Source organism: Protomyctophum bolini (assembly GCF_963924005.1).
Source record: "Protomyctophum bolini genome assembly, chromosome: 13".
Taxonomy (NCBI): Eukaryota; Metazoa; Chordata; class Actinopteri; order Myctophiformes; family Myctophidae; genus Protomyctophum; species Protomyctophum bolini.
Genome location: NC_137874.1, coordinates 15,083,141 through 15,106,458, shown reverse-complemented (window position 1 = coordinate 15,106,458; position 23,318 = coordinate 15,083,141). Strand labels below are relative to the sequence as shown.

The window sequence follows — 23,318 nt, the reverse complement described above, 5'->3', positions numbered from 1 at the left end:
TTTAGAATCTTCGTACAGTAAAACATTTACCTCTCAGTTCGGGAAACGGGTCTGGCTTAACCATGCTGTCAGTCAGGTCGAAGACATTTCAAACAACAGGAGAGACAACAAAGCAATCATTCTTTGGATAGACAGGAAATTCAGGTACCGCATTTGAATTGTAACGCAGACAAGGATCTTTTTTCAACCGAACTGCATTTTCTTCACGCCATGGACTATATATACATCCTCAATTTAGCGTAGGATTGTACACGTGATAGTATATTGTTTAGACTGACACTAGGTTCTTCTTGGTTCACTGCATTCATGATCCTAGTTTACTGAGGCACTACTTCACTGACTCTCTGCATTTGATGTATTGTGTTTACTATGCTAGTCGCTCTAGTTCAGAGTGTCTACATTAGGGAGCCTGGCAAATCTTTGTGTGATAGCATTTTACTTTGTTCTTTTACATGAACCACTTCAACCCTGTAGTATCCCTATTCTGAGGGGAACATTAGCCTACTTGGGAACGATGCAACTTGGGAACCTAATGTATACGTTGTCATAGCACCCGTTTTAACTGTCAGCCGGTGTCCCACATGGAGATCTGTGTATGTGCCTGTGTGTGAAGACTGCAAACTGAAAAGTGTACTTGGCAATCAATTCGGCCCACTGGCAGAGCCTGATTGGTTGAGCTTCAATTGGCTGAGGCAGAGGCTGGAAATTGCACAGGTGAAAGGAGTTGGCCTCATTAGGCCCACTGGCAGAGCCTGGCCCAGGTGAAAGGAGTTGGCCTCATTAGGCCCACTGGCAGAGCCTGACCAGAGCCTTTTGTGGTGGTTCTGGAGAACCGTGGGTCCGACCGACTCGATACCTGGCACTGCACTCCCTGTGGGGGTGTGGAACGCGTGTGTCGAAGTCGGTGGGTCAAACGGTTCTCGAGTTACGTGCATTACAACCGTACACACACGTACGCACGTATGCAGAGACGCATTTATTGTAGGATATGTGTTTGTTCAGTAACAGGGCCCTGTCTCTCCAGCTCTTTAGTAAACAGAAAATGCATTTTCGGTTTGGGATACCAATTTAGTCCAATGAATCAGGTGGGAGAACTCTTACAAGTGAAATTGGAAGTGATGAAACATAATAACAGGCAGACAAAATTGGACCTAGAACACTATAAAACAAACTTTCCCTCCTGATGGGATGAAATTGGCAACCCTCCTGAAAATGCATTTTCTGCATAGTGAACCAACAAAAAACAAATCTCACTTCAACTCCATTTCTCCTAACAGAAATGGCAGGACATCATCAAGGAGGTGAAGTTTCTCCAGAGGATTCGACATCCCAACAGTATAGAATACAAGGGCTGCTACCTCCGTGAACACACAGCATGGGTAAGACAACAGTATAGAATACAAGGGCTGCTACCTCCATGAACACACAGCATGGGTAAGACAACAGTATAGAATACAATGGCTGCTACCTCCATGAACACACAGCATGGGTAAGACAACAGTATAGAATACAATGGCTGCTACCTCCATGAACACACAGCATGGGTAAGACAACAGTATAGAATACAAGGGCTGCTACCTCCATGAACACACAGCATGGGTAAGACAACCGTATAGAATACAAGGGCTGCTAACTCCATGAACACACAGCATGGGTAAGACAACAGTATAGAATACAAGGGCTGCTAACTCCATGAACACACAGCATGGGTAAGACAACAGTATAGAATACAAGGGCTGCTACCTCCGTGAACACACAGCATGGGTAAGACAACAACTTGTCATGGTAGCTTGGTTACAACCGAAACAGACCTCCTCTTCAAAATAAGAGGCACTTGTAATGATTAGTCAACACTAGTTTTATTTCTAAGTCTACTTACTTGTAGTATGTGACACCAGAGCGGGTAGGCATTAAGACTGCTTCATTTTGAGCAACTTCCGAGCAACATTTATTTTGACCATGCATGCGCACCTGGCACTGTGCACCCCTCCTAATAACAAACTCATTGCATCCCAGCTGGCTTTTGGATAGATTTTGATTGGTTATTTCTATTGTTTAACAAATCACTCTGAAAGTGATCCAAATGATATAGTTTACGAGTTACGAGTATAGTTATCATTATAGTTGTGTGGTGTGTAAACTGCCATTCATTTTTTGAGGGGCGCAACCCCCCCTTATACTCGGCTATAGTGTAGATTTTCGTCTTACACAAACATTAAATTCCCATTGATAATGAATGGAGAATTATATGTGGACGATTAAATCTGCTTTTTTTTCCTCCTACACAAAGAAGAAAGAATGGATGATGTACGATGATAAGAGCGCCCCTCACTTCACAAGGGTGTGATATATATCATCATGCTTGGTGCCAATAGTGCTTAAGACTCAATGTGAAGATCACTAAAGCCTCTGGGTCTCACAAACATAGTAGTACAAACTCACAGTAATACACACTCGCACACTAAATAAATGTATAATGCCATAATATTTGTATAACAATGGTATCTCCATCTAGCATCTCATATACATGTCGTGCGTGTAAGTATACACACACATTTAACATTCTGTGTTTGCTTGTTCTTTACATAGTTGGTGATGGAGTATTGTCTGGGCTCTGCCTCTGATCTCCTGGAAGGTAGGTGGAAAAAATATCACTCCTCTTTCCACGTCTGATCATAGGTCTGATTTCAACCACTCTGGCCCCACTGTCAACAAGAAGGGATAGTTTGCAGGTTTTGGTTTGCAACTGCACTTCGAAGCCAAAGAGTTGTAATTAAGTGAAACTGAGAAAAATTACTTTAGACTCGGAGTCAGTCGACCCATCCTAACAAAGCAGAAGGGGATCTTTTGTGCGGTGGCATTTATGTGTATAATTTCAATATACCGGAAATGTAAAGCTGTGCCCTCCTCAGCTGTGCTCATCACTGTAAGTGTGTGTGTGTGTGTGTGTGTGTGTGTGTGTGTGTGTGTGTGTGTGTGACAATCCTTGCCTTAGTTAATACTTACCTCAACATTGTTCTCTCCTCCCTGAAGTTCATAAAAAGCCTCTGCAAGAGATGGAGATCGCTGCCATTACCCATGGTGCTTTGCAGGGCTTAGCCTACCTTCATTCCCACAATATGATCCACAGGTAAGAGACTACTTTAAAATGGTGAAAAACATATTGTTAATTACAGTCCATCTTTAACCCATTTAAATCGGGAAAGCATCTGTGGCATTTTAGATTTGAGCAGATCTACAAGCTCATAGCGTTGCTTGTCAGTTCGTGCCGTGCTACGAGCTTGTAGATCTGCTAATTTTGGATAAACCGTGAAAATCTTTGAAGAAAAAAGAAAGGGGGAAAAAAACAACCACGCACGCATACACACAAAGGGAAGGAGCTTATGAAACAGACATGCTTTCCTGCTGACACGCAGGTAGCAGATAGAGCCACTTCTTAGTGACGCCATCCTTTGATGGTGCATTGATCTGGGCAGCCATAAGCTGGTAACGGGCAGCACCTGTTTTTAAAAAGGAAAATCAGTAGAGAGACAATGCTCTGGGGAACTTGAATGTGAGTTTCATGACAATCCACATATTCCATTTTGAGATCCGTATCACGTGTGAAAGTATACATTGTGGGGCTAGAGCGGTGGACAAGTCAGCCAAATCTGCTTGTGCCCATACCACATTATTATTGCAATCCAACTATACAAAAAGTTCTGAGCTATTAGCTACTCATTTGGCAATACAGAGGCACGTTATAAAAAAATTAAAATATACACATACACAATTGTATACCTGCCATCTGTCTTTTGGGCATGTTGTTTTGGGCGAATTGTTTAATTTAATATTATATATACTATGTAAACTGTTTTAGAGATCAAATCAAACAGAATGCAGAAATTAGAATGCCATCAAAGTCCATGTTTTCTTTGTCCTCTTCATTCAGGGATGTCAAGGCGGGGAACATCCTGCTAACTGAACCCGGGCAGGTTAAACTTGCAGACTTTGGCTCCGCCTCCATTGCCTCACCTGCAAACTCCTTCGTGGGGACGCCATATTGGTAAGGGCCATGTTGGACAGAGACCTCCGTCTTTTCATATTGGTAAGGGCCATGTTGGACAGAGACCTCCGTCTTTTCATATTGGTAAGGGCCGTGTTGGACGGAGTCCTCCGTCTTTTCATATTGGTAAGGGCCATGTTGGACAGAGACCTCCGTCTTTTCATATTGGTAAGGGCCATGTTGGACAGAGACCTCCGTCTTTTCATATTGGTAAGGGCCATGTTGGACAGAGACCTCCGTCTTTTCATATTGGTAAGGGCCGTGTTGGACGGAGTCCTCCGTCTTTTCATATTGGTAAGGCCCATGTTGGACGGAGACCTCCGTCTTTTCAAATCCAACCGTTGGCTGCCATGGACGGAGTTCTCAGTCTTTCAATTATATTGATTGCGGTTGGTCGCGGTCCTAAGCTACTTAGTTTCTGCTCGGGTTAGCTCTGGAATGACCCGAGATTCAAGGTCACCACAGCCATTCACCCACTGTTTCTTTAGCTTTTTGAAATGCTCTTATCTTGGATTCTAATCCCAGATTCCGATTCTAATCGAAACAAGCTCTATTTGCGGTCGATTACGCCTGCGTCGCTGACCGCGGTTACAAAATGTATGTTTCAGGAGACTTGGATATCTCTCCTGTCGGGAAGAAACCATCTAACTCCAAAATGTTAATTTATCAGGAAATGAAGAAAACCTTATATTTTGAAAACAAAGCAATACTGCCTCATCAAAGTTGATGTTGTGACTTTATATATTGTCAATTACTTGCATGAGAGTGGGAGAGGTGGTGGAGTTAGTTGCTTTAGCAGACAGTTTGAGGGTCCATTGGAGTTGAGAGGTTTTGTCCAAAGCATTTTTTTCTACTTTCCAATGGTTAAATATTTTCGAAACAACACACAGACGTAAAGGGTTAGCACTGATTCATGAAAAACAATGAGTTGGGTGGTTTCCTCTCAACAGCAACAATATGCAATGCGATAGATTTAACATTATAATAGTAAGCTTTCACAAACCTAGGGTGATTTTTAAGACGCGGCTGACCTTTTTAGGAATTAATGAATTCATTCCTGGCAGTGAATCTGTTTAAGCCTTGGCCGTGAATGAGTAGCATGCTTAATGCTCTTAATATGTTCTCTTCATTCTCCAGGATGGCCCCAGAGGTGATTCTGGCCATGGATGAGGGCCAGTATGATGGAAAGGTGGATGTTTGGTCTCTAGGAATCACCTGTATAGAATTAGGTAAGTGCATCTGTCGTATGTCTGTGTATACATGTCTGTGTTGGTTGGTTGCAATGGATAATTTCACACTGAACTTGAAGGATCATACCAGTGTCAATACATGTCATTGTCTATTCACAGCAGTTATTTTTTAACAATGTGTTTATTGTTACTTTTGTAATTGCAGTGACAAGCACACAACAAACTCATGCATACATACACTGCAACCACCCCCTCCCAACATCTCCATAACAAAGACCCAGAAAGTCATTACATGAACCTGTTACAGTTAATTACTTTGTTTCTAGATTGTATTTCTTTAACTTGTTTCCAGAGTCATTAAAAAGCTACTGCTACTGCACCTGAATAACTGAATCAAAGTTAGCAGTGAGGGTAATGAGGATTGCATTTCATACAGAATTTCAATTTGGAGGAATACATAGAGAATAAAAAATCTCAACAAAAGGCAGCAGCAAACGGAAAGGTTTTAGCTTTGATTTGCAGCAGACTGCAGTTCTATGGGAGTGTGATCCAGATACTGTATCTGGTCCATAAAAACAAAATGCTGCTTCTCCACCTTTTAGTTCCGACTCTGGAGACAGAAAGTAGACAGTACCCGTGGATTAAACTTCTCCGTCAAGAATTAAGAGTATTTGATATGATCAAACTTGCAATAGAATAGTTTAGAAGGTGGTTTCCATGGTCTCAGAAATGACATAAAAGCAAAGGTTAATGCCTCAAATGCACCAATAAAAAAATATATATATATCTGTTATATATATAACATATATATCTTATATATTTTATATATAGCAATATTTATGAGACACAAAGGTAGCATCCGGATTCAAAGGTAAAGCAACGTATAGGTTGCACCAGGTCTAAATGGGTTAAAGATCTGTGCTGTCTCTAATAGTAATTATCCTTTTGTTGCCAGCGGAGAGGAAGCCACCCTTGTTTAACATGAATGCGATGAGTGCCTTATACCACATAGCGCAGAATGAGAGCCCCACACTGCAGTCCAGTGAATGGTGAGAAAGACCACACACAGTACTAGAGCTCTTCACGGGCACCCTGATTCTGGAAATACCAGACAGGGCCCGAGACACGTGCTGCACTGGTGAAAGAGAAAAGCAATGAAGTGTTGTTTACCTACTGTGCGATGTTTTAGGCTGTTTTTAGGATCAACGCAGCAAAGAAAAGTTGAGCTACGCAATGCATGTGTAGCGTACCATACTTGGCGGCTGCTACTGCCTGCCAGGCTGATTTGAATGTAAAACACCTGCGTACAACCTCGTCGGGTCTTCTCGGAAATAACCGGATGTCGGAAACAAATTGGGCCCATAAGTAAAGAAAGAATGCCGGAACCGCTCGGAATCTGACCAAATTGTCACAGGTCCACTCATGCCGGGTGCCATCATTTAATAGAAATCTAGGAACGGGTCGGAATCTGATCAAATATCACAGGTCTATTTTGGGTTCGGGACCTTCAGGGTTTTTTTGACCCGTGAAGAGCTCTCTCACACTCACACACACACACACACACACACAGATTCATTTTTAGTGTTAACGATATGCATGTGTTTCAAGTTGACCAGACCACCCATGACCAAAAAGCATGTCAAAATGCAATTTTGTATTGACAAAATGGCAGACGCCAGGGGTTAAACATGTTGTCTTATTTCTGTGCAGGACGGACTACTTTAGAAACTTTATTGATTCTTGCCTTCAGAAGATTCCCCAGGACAGACCACACTCTGATGATATGCTGGGTGTAAGAACACACACACACACACGCACGTACACACACTGTACTAAGAGAGTGGGGTCAGTGCATTAAGATGAAGATTGCGGAACTTCTGGTGTTAAATCTCTCTTTGATGTTTGCTCTCTGTTCTATGCCCATAAGCCTGTGTTTTATTTTTTTCCTCACCCACTAATCCCCTAGTTCCTGACGACACACGCTGTACACAAACATATGCACACCAGAACTGCAAACACACCCGCACATGCACACTGTGCACGTACGTACTCACGCACGCACGCACACACACACATACCCAACATAAGTGCAAACACACTCACCACACATGCACACCAGGCACACACACACACACACACACACACACACACACACACACACACACACACACGCTCAGTTGTGTAAATAGAACATTTCCCTAATTACTATTATGATATTTTTCTATACTATTGTTGGTAACGGAGCAGCTGTTACTAATGCCCCCCCCCCCCCTTCCCTCACATAAATGCAATACACACAGAACATTTATTTTTGTAACTCCAAAGAAAAGCTGCAATTAGGGATGTCCCGATCATGTTTTTTGCTCTGATCGTTTGAAGTGACAGGACAATTCTCTCTCTGAAGTCTGAATAATTAATGACTAATATCCATCTATCGATACAGATTACTGTGCTCTCATTGGCTGTTATACGGATCTTCTCAGGGTTCTGTCGCAACCCCGTTCATGCTATATGATGTTTAGTTGGGACATCGTAGCCAAATATCAAACCTTCTAGATATTCAGAAATGCTTGGGAAGGCATCAGCGAGGGTTTTGTTGGCGAGCTGCAAAACATCTCCCCAACAGCATAATCGGAGCAAATATCTTGCAGTGTGTAGGGGCCATAAATAAGTTGGGATTGCGTTTTAAATTGACACCCAGGATCCCTCTTCTTTCCACTCTTCCATGTTTTCTCCCTCTCTAATCATTCACTCTGTCCTCGCCCCCCCCTCCCCAGCATGCATTTCTGCAGCGAGAGCGCCCAGACTCGGTTCTCATGGACCTGATCCTGAGGACCAAGGACGCGGTGCGCGAGCTGGACAATCTGCAGTACCGCAAGATGAAGAAACTCCTCTTCCACGAAGCACACAACGGACCCACGTCAGAGGCCCAGGATGGAGACGAGGTGTGTGTGTGTGTGTCTGTCGACCAAAACCATGACGCAAAATGTTCGTCGAACTAACTTATTTTCACTAAACGAAATAGAATCTTGAGCTGTGTGTCTGTCTATCTCTGTCTGTAGGAGTCGGAGCAGGGCGGAGGGGGGCGTAGCGGCACAGTGAACAGCGTGGGCAGTAACCAGTCCATACCCAGCATGTCCATCAGCGCCAGCTCCCAGAGCAGCTCCGTCAACAGCCTGAACGAGGCGTCCCAGGACAGCCGCAGCGAGCTGGGCCTGATGGACGGGGACCACACCGTCATGTCCAACAGCTCCGTCATACACCTCAAACCGGTGGGGGTCCAAACCAGTTGTTGTCGTAAAAACAATCTTTTGATTTTCACACTTCTAAAATATACATATATTGCTCTTGCAGTTGATGTTGATGTCTAAATCAGCACTGAAACGCCTGCAAATGTACCATTTTATCAAACTATATATTTTATTATATAAAATTATATAAATGTATTTATTATATAAAGCAAATAGTCGAATATTCACATTAAAAGCCTGAATCTGATTCTAACAATTACATTCTTAGTGGGTACAGCCCTAATACCGACAATAAGCGAATAGCCTACAATACAGAATGTTTCTCTTTTTATCAGTGTCACCCTAGTCTCGTCTGGCCAGACTGTTGCCTCTGGTAATTTTCAAATGCTTCCGTCATGTAGTCTGGACTCTGGAGCACGGAAGCTCTGATCATGTAGTCTGGACTCTGGAGCACGGAAGCTCTGATCATGTAGTCTGGACTCTGGAGCACGGAAGCTCTGATCATGTAGTCTGGACTCTGGAGCACGGAAGCTCTGATCATGTAGTCTGGACTCTGGAGCACGGAAGCTCTGATCATGTAGTCTGGACTCTGGAGCACGGAAGCTCTGATCATGTAGTCTGGACTCTGGAGCACGGAAGCTCTGATCATGTAGTCTGGACTCTGGAGCACGGAAGCTCTGATCATGTAGTCTGGACTCTGTAGCACGGAAGCTCTGATCGTGATAAAGCGGAAGTAAAGCCTCCTCCCCACTTCCGTTTTGTCTTTACAGTTGCATAATTTATCCTATTATAATTTATCATCTATAGCATATTTAGCTTGCTGCTTAGCAGAAATGGATATAAATATTTATTTTGAAGATATTTTCAAATATATTTTTAACGGAAATCCTTGCTCGGATTTCGGGAGGCCTAGTTCCAGACTATAGCGATTGTGGAGTAATGTCTGGCTGCGAGAGACTAGTGTCACTCTGACATGTGACCCTCTACATTACTGATGAGTTGATCTGGGCTCTCTGTGTCCCCAGGAGGAGGAGGAGAGGCCGGAGGAAGGAGGAGAGGCCAGCGCCCCCACAGAGCCCCAGGCCGCTCCGGCCCAGGGCCCCCGCAAGCACTACCGCAACAGAGAGCACTTTGCCACCATACGCACAGCATCACTGGTGAGAAGAACAACACACACATTAAGTCCAGTACATGTGGGTCCACACAATATAGAACTACTCCATTCCAAGTAAAGTATTAGCATCAAAAAGTAATTAAAGTACTCGTTGTGCAGAACGTCCCATTTCAAGTTTTCTACAAGCTCACAATGCGCATATAAAAACATATATTTTGCAGGTCGCGAGTCGCGACCCAGACTTTGGGAAACGGTGATCTAAAATATGAATGTAAAGCTGTCCTACATGCAGCCATCACATTCTGACCTAGACCTATTATTGTCTCGTTAACCCTGTCCTACATGCAGCCGTCACATTCTGAACTAGACCTATTAGTGTCACATTAACCTTAATAGACCTAAGGCCCTTCCTTAAAAAAACGTCTAAATCCTGACCGAAGTGTTTTATATATTTAACTTTCAGGTTTCACGTTTTTATGCTAAATTCATTACTGGATACTGACCACATTTATCAGTAACTATAAAAAATGGTACCACTGGTTCTCAAGGCGGCTTGCTTACTTACTAATTGACGTAGTATTTATACAATTGGTAGTTGACGGCTGTTCACTACCGTCAGGACAGCCGGACAGCCATCTTCATCTCAATGGGATTTTAACCTGTATATATTAAATAAAAAAATAAGATGTATGTACAATGTATATGCAATGCTTTGAGGAGTGGTGCTGACTGAGAATGACTATTTTGACAGAAGCACTGACGTGTGTGTGTGTGTGTGTGTGTGTGTGTGTGTGTGTGTGTGTGTGTGTGTGTGTGTGTGTGTGTGTGTGCGCAGGTGACTCGTGAGATGCAGGAACATGAGCAGGACTCTGAGCTGCGAGAGCAGATGTCAGGCTACAAACGCATGAGGCGTCAGCACCAGAAGGTAATGGGATGTAGTAATACAAATATAAAAAAAAGTAGATTCAAGACTATGGTGGAAATGGGTCATCATATCATCTGAGGAGGTTAAAACCTCATTATACTTTTAGCGTTGTAATACAGATGCCCCATTGATGGTCCTGGCACGAAGCATGCCTTTTTAAAATGATTGGCAGGATGACACAGACGACTGTCTGCAGTGTGTGCAAATTTATTAAAAGGCCATTACATCCCACAGCTCATTGCCTCATTGAATGTATATCCTGAAACTTCACCACTTCTGTTTTTGTTAAATACAGTAACTGTGTATACCAGTGCCTGTGTACCAGTTTTTTTTACTTGTGTGGACAACTTGGTTTTAACCCATTGAATCAGCTTATTTTTCTCTTTGGCTTTTTGGCATTTCTCAACTGCCCCTGTCTAGATCTCAAGCAGATCTGATAGCCTTTGAACACTATTGGCAAGACGCCTAATACTTCAAAATCACCAACTCCGCCCTCCCATACACAATGGATAATAATTTACAGCTCGAGAAAATTAGATATACGATGAAAGGCTCTGTTAGGAAATTCCATGATATATGTGATCCTTTCTTGGCGTATACTGAAATAATTACCTTTCCAGTTATCCCTGTTATGTTATCTTATGTTGAAAAAACGCAATAAACAAGGAGGTCTGCGAGCAAGGATCCCGAATGTGAAAACATGGAAATCTGCCCCATCTGTGTGGCCCAGCTAACTGGCCTCTACCGCCACCCTGTGGCAGTTATTGTTTAAAATCATGAAAGCATTATGTGTCATTTTACCTCACAGTGCATCACGTACATCTGCTAGTTTGAAATATTTAGAAAAATCTTGAAAATGTGAGAACTACTGATTTCAGAGGCATTAGAATCGAGTCAATCGACCTCAGGTCTTACTGGTTTAAAATGTAATCTACACTAAAATCTACTAGGAAATGTACAAAGAGCTTTGTGAATGATTTTTTTTGTGTTGCTCGGCACTTAGCACCTGATGGCACTGGAGAACAAGCTGAAAGGTGAAATGGACGAGCACAGGTTACGACTGGACAAGGAACTGGAGAGCCAGAGAAACACTTTCACACAAGAGATGGAAAAACTGCTGAAGAAACACCAAGCTGCCATGGAGAAAGATGTACGTACATACAGTACAATGCAAATAAACTAGACAAAAATAGTATTTAGTATTTTTACTTTTCAACTGGCCACATTCACTGAGAGATTTAAACTAAGGCCTGGGCAGTGGGCTATACTTATCATTGTTGCACCACGTCACCAGCGAGCAAAAGCTCATGCATGCTGCATCCAATACAGATTATATCAACCTATATAGTCCAGTCCGCGGTGGCCGCCAGACTGATTTAATTTGTATTGTGGACACCAACAAGACCCTTGACTGCATGCTGTTGTCACTGTGCCTGCCGACCATGTGCGTGCGTTCCCGAACGCTGTTCCCGAATATGTCCTTTATTAGCCTACATTGTAACGTGACATTTATTATACACCTCAAAAATAGCCACTTGGACTTGCCAGAGCAATGATAAAGTGTCTATCACTTTGGCATCCTCCTTCTGGTTATGCCATTGTAGTTTTTCTTCCTTTCCATATTAAACATTTTCCAAAATAGCAGATGTACAAGCTCACACTCGTCACTTCACAACCTGTTGTGTGCTTGTAGATTGGCTATATTCACTGTTTGACGTACAACCAAGTGTAAAATTGGTAAATTGGCTTACCATAAACTACAGTCATCACTTGTATTATCTCTGACCACACTACATGCAACTGTGCGGAATGACTTAGCGTAGAAGTGCATCCATACGTCTCAAAGCATAATGTTTCCTACTTTGCACCTGTGTTTCATCCAGCTGAAGACATTTAACAACGACGAGAAGAAATTCCAACAGCACATCCAGGTGCAGCAGAAGAAAGAGCTCAGTAGCTTCCTGGAGTCACAGAAACGCGAGTACAAACTACGCAAGGAGCAGCTCAAAGAGGTACACCAAACACACAAACGCACAACTTCTGCGGGCAGCCATAGCTGAATGGTTTTGAGAGCCCGCCTGGGAAACCGAAGGTCCCGGGTTTGATTCCAAGCCTCTGTAATGTGTCCAAGTGTCCCTGAGCAAGACACTGAACCCCTAAACTGCTCCCAGAATAACTAACGGATGCTCACTGCTCCTACCAGTAGTTATAGGATGGGTAAATAAATTGAGCCAATGGTGCCAAAATAACATTTGTTGTACTTGACATATCAGTATATAATCTGTGAAAAGGTCCATAACACTGGTGTATCCAATATCATGTAGCCACATTATGTCAGTTGGTCTTACTCTGCGTACACACAGTTGATTTTCTTCTAAAGCGTTGTCATTTCAAATGTGCACACACGTTGTCCAGGAGCTGAGCGAGAATCAGTCCACCCCAAAGAAAGAGAAGCAGGAATGGTTGTCCAAGCAGAAGGAGAACATCCAACACTTCCAGGTTAGCACTGCATTCCCTTCACTTCATTTAACTCTTTCCCCACGACATTTCCATCTAGTGGTTTGTCGCAGAACGCCAGCCTTTATGGCTGTAGTCCCTTACTTTTAAGCCGAGTCCAGCTGACTTCCGGTAACACTGAATAATTTCCGGGGCACTCGTTAGAGACTTTCCTTTCCTTTGCGCAATTGGCTCATGTTCGGGGGAAAGAAGCCGGGCCAGAGGTTGATATTTGTCACTACACAGTACAAATTCTCCTACGGGCTGGGGGGCGGCACCTGGAAATGGGGAGTGTTGTGCGGGGGGAGTAGGATGGAGGCTCTACCTCTTCCCGTTGGGGGGGAATAACGACTTACATTGGAGAGATGTAAAAGCGGTACAAAATAATTATAATTGGCTACTACTATATGAAAATAAATAAATACGTCTGGAATCCTTCCTTGTACCACTTTAGAACTTAGGTCGGTGGTGGATTCCCCCGCCCCGTGAAAGTGCATTATGTATAGAATGTAGACATTCTAGGTCTAATGATGTGTGCTTGGTATGGTAGGCAGAGGAGGAGGCCAACCTCCTGAGGAGGCAGAGACAGTATCTGGATCTGGAGTGTAGACGCTTCAAACGCAGGATCCTCATAGCAAGGCACAATGTGGAGCAGGACCTGGCGCGAGAGGTACAGTACTCTCACGCACGAACACACGCACGTACACACACACACACACACACACACACACACACACACACACTCACAGAGCTTTAAGCAACTAGTCGACTAAGAAATCCACTAGTTGGCAATGTTGGTACTTGTTGATAAGAAAGAGAGAAAAAATATGCTTTTTTCCATTTTTGTAGGCCTCAAGATCAGCTAGAATGCTAGATTATAGTCACCCTCACCAATGTACACAGTTTTTAAATGTACAAATATTTAAAAAAAATATGACAGACGTATACTGTAGCTAAAGTGTCAAATTGATCCTTTTTTTTTAATGGGTTAAATTCAACCATGGCGTTGTACGAGCACTCAGACCTCGCCACTTTCCATTCCCAATCCTTGTTCTTGACGTGTTGTTGTCGTGTGTGTGTTTTTTTCTTCTTCAAGGAGCTGAACAAGCGTCAGACCCAGAAGGACCTGGAGCACGCCATGCTGCTCAGGCACCACGAGTCCATGCAGGAGCTGGAGTTCCGGCACCTGGGGACCATCCAGAAGGCCCGGGCGGAGCTGATCCGCACGCAGCACACGACGGAGCTCACCAACCAGCTGGAGTACAACAAGAGGAGGGAGCGGGAGCTGAGACGCAAGCACGTCATGGAGGTCCGACAGCAGCCCAAGAGCCTCAAGGTAGTTCTCAAATGTTTTCGGCCCAATGACCCCCAAATTTATATATATTTGGGGGTCATACACACACACACACACACATACACACACAGATACAGTTACATTGCAACCCAGGGTTAATATTGTGCATTTACTGCCGCATAAGAAAGGTTAGCTTGAGAATGGGATAAGCTTTTGCAAGGTTGTGCACAAATGTTGTTGTTTTTCTAAAGCGTTTAAAGGTAAGTGCTCTGTGTTTATGTCTTATGTCTAGTGTTTCTACAATTCAGAGTTTTGCCATTTAGCAGACGCTCTTAATCCAGAGGGATTTACAGTAAGCAAGGGAAACACAGTAAGCAAGGAAAAGACGAGGGAAGGTAATCTAGGATCATAGATCATAGGTAAACTAAGAATCTATCATCAGTCTACTCTAAACAGTTGAATATCTACAAAATCAATTTCTATGTCCCGAGGTCACTCGATGCATACAGTGAATGATTAGTAGTCTTTAAGGTGCCCATTGTTGTAGGCTACTTCACCCAGCAGATATGGGATATAGTACCGGTACACAAAGTCTGTAGCTAGTCAAGATTAGTCTTTTGTTTTGGGTCGGTCGCAGTGCTCAGGAATTCTGCCACGGTGTATTCTCTCTTTAGGGCCAAATAGCATTCTAGTTTTCTCTGATGTTTCTTTCCAGTGCGTCGGGTAGCGTTCCTTTTGCTGTTACACACACGTACACGTACAGTACCTCCACCTCGCTCATTCAACCATCATCATCCCCCCCCTCCCCCCCTCCCCCATGCAGTGCAAGGAGCTGGCGATCAAGAAGCAGTTCCAGGACACGTGCAAGACGCAGACGCGGCAGTACAAGGCCCTCAGGAACCACCTGCTGGAGACCACGGCCAAGGCGGAGCACAAGGCCGTGCTGAAGAGGCTCAAGGAGGAGCAGACGCGCAAGCTGGCCATCCTGGCGGAGCAGTACGACCACTCCATCAACGACATGCTCTCCACGCAGGCCGTGAGTACCTGGAGAGGACCCCCAGAATTATCTGTATTTTACCCAAATATGTTGTTCCAGGGACCCCCCCCCCCCCCGCCCAGAAGCAAAGATATGACTTAAAAACATTCGGGAGAGAATATATATTCAAAGATTTGCATATCAGACATTACGACATCACCAAGGCCCTTAAAATATTTTTTTTGTTGACAAAATCAATTGTAGATTTAGTCGACTAAAATCTTAGGATATTTAGTTGACTAAAACTAGTCTAAAACGAGGACAAAAAATATTACCAAAACTAACTAACACTGCTAGAGAGGCCAGGGCCAGGCGCTTGACTGAAAATATATCCAAGCCCATATTTAGAAACAATAACCCAATCTTAATCTTGCCGATAATCGAATAATAGAGAAGCAGTTGTTTTTATTAGTGTCTTATATCAGATATACTTGTAAATCTGCAATTTTTCACTATGTACTTTATTTAAAAAAGATATATTGTTAATTCATTGTATTAATTGTATCATCCAGCCAAAGGTTTAAAATGATTCTCTTGATATACATTTTAAGTCCTATCACCCAACCCTACTAGAAGGGATGAGACACCACCTGTTGGACAGAGGGAGTCACTGCACTGTAAAATCCTCTTGTGAAAATAGCAGATCTACAAGCTCACAACATGTCTCTTCACGCCACGTTGTGAGCTTGTAGATTGGCTATTTTCACTACTTCTTCATTATTATTTTTTATTTATGGAATTTATCAGATATGTATGTTTGTTTTAAAATGTATAAAATATTTTTGAGTGGTGCTCCTTACGGAGCTATGTGTGTGGGTGGCTGGGTGGTTGGCTGGGTGGGAGGGGAAATAAAATGGGATTTTTTTCCCCGTGACCCACAAATGGGTCCCGACCCATTGTTTGGGAAACATTGGTGCACTATTACAGTATCTAATTCCAGTACGTCTCTCTCAGCTGCGGCTTGACGAGGCGCAGGAGGCAGAGTGCCAGGTGCTGCGCATGCAGCTGCAGCAGGAGCTGGAGCTGCTCAACGCCTACCAGAGCAAGATCAAGATGCAGACGGACGCGCAGCAGGACAAGGAGAGGAGGGACCTGGAGCAGAGGGTGTCGCTGCGCAGAGCGCTGCTCGAGCAGAAGGTGGGGCTCAGGGCAACGCGTGTGCCTTATTTTTTCCCTCTGGATGGCGCTGTTCGCTAAATAACAAGGGGTCAGCATTGGTTTCGGGGGTACCCGGAGCACCACTTGACACGTTGATCAAAACCATTTCCTGCTGGTAACTGCAGGGGTCACACTTAGTCAAACTAATCAATGTAAGGCAAGCAATTATTTAAAATATAGTTCATTAAAATTATAAATGTTGAGGGGAGAAATGTATTTGTTCATATTTTATTTTATTTTATTTTTAAAGGGGAAAAAAAGCAATCAGGTTCTTGTGAGATTGTAGATCTTAGTTTTACGTCTTCTTTCTCCTCCCACCAGATCGAGGAGGAGATGCTGACGCTGCAGAACGAGCGCCTGGAGCGGATCCGCTCGCTGCTGGAGCGGCAGGCCCGCGAGATGGAGGCCTTCGACTCTGAGTCCATGAGGCTGGGCTTCAGCAACATGATCCTGGACTCCTCCCAGGGAGGCTGGGTGGGAGGAGGAGGAGCAGGAGGTCAGGGCACACTCAAACTATGACCCAACATGTTCCCCCTAGGGCGGCTGGGTGGAGGAGGAGGAGCAGGAGGTCAGGGCACACTCAAACTATGACCCAGAATGTTCCTCCAGACGTCCACTATCTTTTTTTTCACTGACGTAGACTCTCGGCTACGATGAATAAAACTAAGACTAAAATATACGACAATGTCGTCAACAAATTAAAAACTAGACTCAAATGTTAAGGAGGGACTAGTGGAGAAAAGATCTAGTAGAATGAAAATAACGAAAAATAGCAGCTCTACAATTGGCTATTGTCATTTCGACAACATCAAGGCCCACCAAATTATATAAAATCTTACGATATCCAGTCGAACAGACTAACACCAGAACATTTCAGACGACCAAAATGTGACTACAACTAAATTCAATTTCAATCAAAAGACTAAATTGTGTTGTTTTTTTCTGTCCAAATCAACACTATAGGTCAGGGAGGAGGTGCTCAAGGCGGAGGAGGAAGCCACTGGTCCGGAGGAGGAGGAGGAGGAGGAGGCCACCATCACCTCCACCACCCGGGCAGTTCCAGCGGCTCCCCTCAGCAGCAGCAGCAGCAGCCCTGGGGCCACCCCATGCTGGCCGGGGGCCCTCCGCCCTGGAGCCTCCACCACCACCACGGTCAGAGGGGGAGCGGGGGGGGCGCGGGAGGAGGTGGTGCCGGGGGAGGAGGGGTGAGGAACAGCCCGCAGGCCATGAGGAGGACGCCGTCGGGGGGGAGGAGCGAGCAGGGGATGAGCAGGAGCGCCAGCATCACCTCCCAGATCTCCAACGGATCCCATCTGTCCTACACCTAGACCACACACACACACACACGCCCATACTCTTAAACGGAACACGACACTTGGCGTAGATTTTAGGCCGGCGGCGGTGCGCAGAAGTGGGGGTCCAGGGACCACATTGGGTTCCTTGAGGGGGTTCTAAATGGAACCTTACAGGTCTGTTAGTCTTGAGAGTGTACGAAAGTGCACAAAAAGCGTGGGTTCCTTAAGGGTCCACTTGGTTCCGTTTGTACACTCTCAGAGTGTGCAAGGGGGGGTGGGGGGGGTCCTTGAAATTAAAACGTTTGAGAACCACTTATTTAGACTATGTCTTGTCCAACAAGATGACACTGGTCATGCACACATGCACGCCACTACGCATGCATTCCACACAGTTCCTGTTGCTTGCGTCGATGCATTTAAAACATACGGCACAGTGCTCGAACTGCCCCGTCTCATCTCCATCTTGATTTCCTTTGATGTGCCGCTTAGCAGGGGACTGTGGAAGCCCAAAGGCCCTAAGGCTACTCTATAATGGATAGGAGTCATAATAAGGTAATGCCACCGTTTATTTTTTTACTGTAGCCTAAATAGTGTTATTTTGTGTCTTTGGGTATTTGCCGCACTAGTTTTCAGTTGCCATGGACCCAAATTTTGTTTTCAGTTGCCACTGACCCAAATGTACTTCTCCATATTTTGAAGACAGTCCCAGTGCCAATAGCAAGAACTGAAGTAGGTTGTTTGTTTCCCATGGCCAAAATCCGTCCCACAGCCTGGTTTGTTTTGTTTGGTTTACTTTAAGGACTTAAGGACAGGACTGGAAAGAGGGAGGGAGAGACATGCAACAAAGGTCGTCATGAACGGGACTCGAACACGCAACGCGCTGTCAGGCCAGAGCCTATATGTGGCATGCGCCTGGACCACTAGGCCAGCAGGGTGAGATGAGATGATTTTTTGATGTGCAGTAGAAGGCTTTTAGAAGAGTTGAAGCAGGGGTTTTAATTAAAGACGGAAAAAAGAGTGATTTCAGAAGGGTTGCAAGAGGTGACGTTAGAAAGTAAATGGAAAGATGAGAGGATGTGCTAAGATTATGACTACTCAACCGTTTAGAGTATTTATTATTATGGAGGCACTGTGGGACGTATTTCTTGTATGTATGGCTCTTAAAGATGCCAAAAGCAAGGACAGATAGACTCCTTTGGTCATTGTCTAATGAACCGGTATGCCAATTTCATTAAGCTGATTTCAGAAGTATTTCTGAAGCTTTTTTCCCTCCTTTTTCTTCCAATTTCTTCCAATTTATGACAATTCCCAATTGTCCGTTCATGTGTAGTCACTGCCAAGCCGTACAGTTTGTCAGATGTTAGGTTATAGACGGCCAAGTGTCTCCTCCAGTATACATGAAGTTGCCAGTCGCGTCTTTTAACCTGACAGTGACTAGTTTCACTGGGAGTGCATGAGGAGGAACAGGCTATATCCCTCCTAGTTCTGTGCAGTGACGGAGAACGCCCTCCCTGCCCGGCTTCCTGCGCCCAAACCCAGCCAAGTGTGTGTGTGTTTGAGCACAATTGGCCAAGCCGAATGCACCGCGGAGGAGTCAAACCTCTGGTCTTCGCAGTGGTGGGCAGGAACCGTGCCCATCTGCGTCGACCCGAAAGCCTCCAGTATTTCTGAAACATGATAGTGTGGCCAAATGTACAGTATGTGTGTAAAGGTGGGTTGCAGATGGGTGGATTTCAGCAGTGTTTCCGTTTAATTCATATTATGTGTACTCAGGTGTTTTTGGGTTGTATTTGGGCATCCACAGGCCCCTTGCCTTCCATCCACATGTACCCATAGCCAATGAATGAGGCAGGCTATGCCCACTCTGCTCATCCACCATGGGTTCTCGGCAGCATTTAACCCATTCATTATTTGAATTTGAACCACTTGAATTTGACCTTGACCTTTGCCAGTTGTAATTACCAATGAAATACAGTATGGCGTGTCTTGATCGATGAAAATCTATGCAGTAGGAAAATCCCTGGGACAATTTTAGCCCCGCCCTGTCGTTTTACCCTGAGAGCGTCGACTCAAGTGGTACTCTGGCATTCTGCTTAAATGCACATCAAGCTTTATATTCAACTTGACACACACACACACACACACACACACACACACACACACACACACGCACGCATGGCAACCTTTCTCATCATTTGAGCTCTGGTCCGCAGTCCCAATACCCCCGCAACACCAGGCAGTTGAATATCGTGGGGCAAATGAGAAAGGGACGTTTTAATCAGAGGAGAGAAGGGACGTAACGGTTATATTTCAGAATCGGAGATGATACGAATTAATTGACTACAAGCGCTGTGAGTTTGTAGACGGGGCTGCTTTCGGTGCGCGACGGGAGTATCAATCCGGCACATTCCATTCACATTGCACCTAGTTTCAATACATGCACAAGTGGTTTGTCTGTTGGCGAGTGTCCCGTTGTGGCCGATGGACTGGAGCGGTGATGCTGCGATCCCCCCCGCCATGCCTCTGCAGTCTCCCCCCTGTGTCTGGCAGCCCACTCTGTCTCACCCCCCCTTCTCCCGCCTACCTTCCTAACTTGGGAAGAACACTTCAACCAGGTGAAAGAAAAGAATACAAAATTATATATAAATACATATATAAGTATATATATATGTCCTTTTTTATTTCATAAGAAAGGCTACCATGAAACAGAGATATAAAGGCAGAGGGTATATAGACTGTGGAGATTATACATTGTGATTTTCAAAGGTGGAATGTACAGGGATCCGTGTTTATATTGTACATTTAGGATTTGAGGAAAAAAATATGGAAGTGTAATAAATTGAGAAATGGGAGAGATTGAATTGATTGTGATGTGGACACGATGACATGGTTTATAGCAGTGCTTAGACCAGGAACAAAACAACGTTGACATTTTCTGGGGCTGCGTTTTCACTGTACAGTTTTAGAACGATTGTTATTAAGCGGTAAATCTCCCATCGTAAAAGGACAGTTTAAAATGATTTGTTGGGTCAAATCTTCAGGAAATAACGGTTTCATGATTGATGAGGTTAAAGTTATCTTAAAATGATGCGTGTAATGAATCAGTTTCTTGCAAAAACATATGTTAATGACGTTTAGAAGATTGAGAACACTTTCCGGGGGGTCTTTATTTGTGTAATTTTTAGATTTTAGCAGTGAGCCCAGTGTCCATCATAGACACTGGGCTCACTGCTAATATCTAAAATATCTAAAACCACATATTACACACATAAAAACCCCCAGGAAAGTGTTCTAAATCTTCTAAACGTCATTAACATTATATATTTTTAGCAAAAATGGTGAAGTGTCCCTTTAAAAGGCTCGGCATACTCTTTGTGGAAACGACGTTCAGCGAGATTTTAAGAACAAAATGACATCATTGTGGCATTGCATTGCCAAAGTTTGTTTCGGAAGTTCTTGCACCTCCAACAATTCCGAACTAGCAAAACCTCACTGCACCCGCACCCCATTACGGACATGTATGTGTGACAGAGATTCCAAGGTGTTCTTGGTTCATTGTGTTTTTTTTTATCACAAACCAGGTGGCAAATCACCGTTTTAGCACTGTATACAAGTGGGCGGGTCTAAACGTTCAGCTCTCACAGGCGGAGCCACATCGAGGATAAAACAATTGTATTCGCAAATTCCTTGAGCGCTTCCATTGAGCTGAAAAGAAAAGTAAAGTTATGCTGCCTTTAGACTCACGAACAAAGACGGGATGGCAAAGAGTAATTTCCAAATACCGCCGCAAAACCAGACGGTGTAAATGTAGCCAGCATCTGGTTCTGGAGTGAGTTACTCACGGGGTCTGTTGGGGGCCTCTAAAGTAGTTTGGACTTTTCTTTGACAAACATTTACACTCTCCTGTTTATAACTGCTGCATTATCACAGTACCCCACTATCTGTTGTCTGCCCCCCACCCCCCCCCCCACACACACACACACACACACACACAAAAATGTCCCAACTTTGAACTCTACAACCAGGATGTCATCACTCCCAATCATTTAGTTTTTTATTGTTTCGTTTTAACGCCAGGATGTTTTATTTCCTTTTTTTTTAAATGGCGAAAATAGTCATTTTAACGATGCAATGTACACAGTCAAATCCTCAGTGTTAATATGAACGCTGTGAGTGTGCACATGGAACCAAATGGACCCTTTGTAACTGTGTACAAAACAAAAAGGAGTAACTCTTGAGAGTGTACAAATCCTTTTGGTTCCATTTGTGCACAAACACTAGACTGACATTAACACTCGGCATGTTACTGTGTAGAGAGGGCCAGATGAGGAAGAGAGACATGTCCTCCAACAAGTCTTAGGAGGGTCTAGCTTTCTGTCTTGGGGATGGAGCTAGTGTACGTTTCGATTGCACACGTGGTTGTCCAGAGGAGAATATTAAAGCCTGGTTTTTACTTGGTCGCACGACAGCGTCTCTCGCCTGAAATGGCTCAATATCGACACTGTTGGGCAGAAACCTATCTCCATATTTTACACTTTTTGTGATTTGTGTGTGTGTGTGTGACTACAGCGTCACACAAAGGCATCGGAAGTTTCGAGCTTGTAGATCTGCTATTTTTTCATTTGAATGCTGAAAAGTAACCGTTTTGGACGTGAGCTTCTTTCCACCCAACAGACGATATAGATTATAGAAGCTCACGAAACGTGTCGCCTCCGTCGTGACACCTTGTGTTCTTGTGTATCGGCTTTGTATGTCCAGAAACGCTTACTTTTCAGGAAATTGATCCAATGTTGTTAATATTTAGTTGCAAGCTGTTGTTAATTTTGTGTAAAAATGTAACCCGTAGAGAGAGACACACGCAAATCAAAAATAGACATTGTATGTATAAAAATATGGAGATGCATGGTTTCAGCCCGACGGCAACGATATTCTGCGAGAGAGGCCGACGTACAGCGGAGGATAAAGGAGGTGTGAGTCTACTGTGATTAGCCATATATCCCCAACAAGGGGCTTCACTGTCTTTGGCTGCTCAGTGAGTTGTATGTCTCTGTACAGTCTGTCAGTCAGTATTCCTTTCTTCCTGTCATTGGTGGATCTTTACTGTTGGATTCTACTCTCCAGTCCCGGAGACCTGTATTATTAACATCTATTAAAAAGAAAAACAAGAAAAAAAAAATGTATAGATTGTGCAAAAAAGAAAAACAAACTGAATGTCAAGACAGATTACAGAATATAAGAGTGATTTAAATGTATAAAAGAAATTCAGAAACAAAATGTTTAGGGGTTAAATGTAATATTTTGTTTGTAATTACTATTTTTTGTTGGAAGAGGGCTACTGGATAAAGAATCAACTGTAATAAAGTAATTTTAGTAATTTTCTGGTTCTTTCTTTTGCTTACGTGCATGACTGTGCGTGTGTGAGAGACCAGCCGTTCTCAAATATTGAGAATTTTATTTTGAGAACCACTGTGTTAGAGCAGGCTACAAAAGGAAATGGAAATAGTGTACACCAAT

At 43.8% G+C, this 23,318-nt stretch overlaps 1 protein-coding gene across 2 annotated transcripts in view; it reads left to right on the top strand.

Moving 5' to 3' along the window:
• Window positions 1-23,182, top strand: part of LOC308327202 (serine/threonine-protein kinase TAO1-like) — a 39,751-nt gene extending 16,569 nt beyond the window's left edge. The window contains exons 5-24 of one of the 2 annotated variants that reach the window (XM_080780434.1): window positions 1,278-1,379; window positions 2,590-2,635; window positions 3,034-3,130; window positions 3,932-4,045; window positions 5,183-5,274; window positions 6,191-6,284; window positions 6,946-7,027; window positions 8,013-8,180; window positions 8,298-8,507; window positions 9,512-9,643; window positions 10,436-10,525; window positions 11,529-11,675; window positions 12,409-12,537; window positions 12,941-13,024; window positions 13,572-13,691; window positions 14,118-14,357; window positions 15,139-15,351; window positions 16,306-16,488; window positions 16,831-17,005; window positions 17,473-23,182. In XM_080780434.1, coding sequence (XP_080636560.1) covers window positions 1,278-1,379; window positions 2,590-2,635; window positions 3,034-3,130; window positions 3,932-4,045; window positions 5,183-5,274; window positions 6,191-6,284; window positions 6,946-7,027; window positions 8,013-8,180; window positions 8,298-8,507; window positions 9,512-9,643; window positions 10,436-10,525; window positions 11,529-11,675; window positions 12,409-12,537; window positions 12,941-13,024; window positions 13,572-13,691; window positions 14,118-14,357; window positions 15,139-15,351; window positions 16,306-16,488; window positions 16,831-17,005; window positions 17,473-17,837 — 2,883 coding nt within the window. In that variant the 3' untranslated portion in view covers window positions 17,838-23,182. Of the gene's footprint in view, window positions 1-1,277; window positions 1,380-1,726; window positions 1,765-2,589; window positions 2,636-3,033; window positions 3,131-3,931; window positions 4,046-5,182; window positions 5,275-6,190; window positions 6,285-6,945; window positions 7,028-8,012; window positions 8,181-8,297; window positions 8,508-9,511; window positions 9,644-10,435; window positions 10,526-11,528; window positions 11,676-12,408; window positions 12,538-12,940; window positions 13,025-13,571; window positions 13,692-14,117; window positions 14,358-15,138; window positions 15,352-16,305; window positions 16,489-16,830; window positions 17,006-17,472 lie in introns of those variants that run through there. The other variant, XM_080780435.1, reaches the window with a different exon arrangement.
• The last annotated feature ends 136 nt before the right edge of the window (window positions 23,183-23,318 follow it).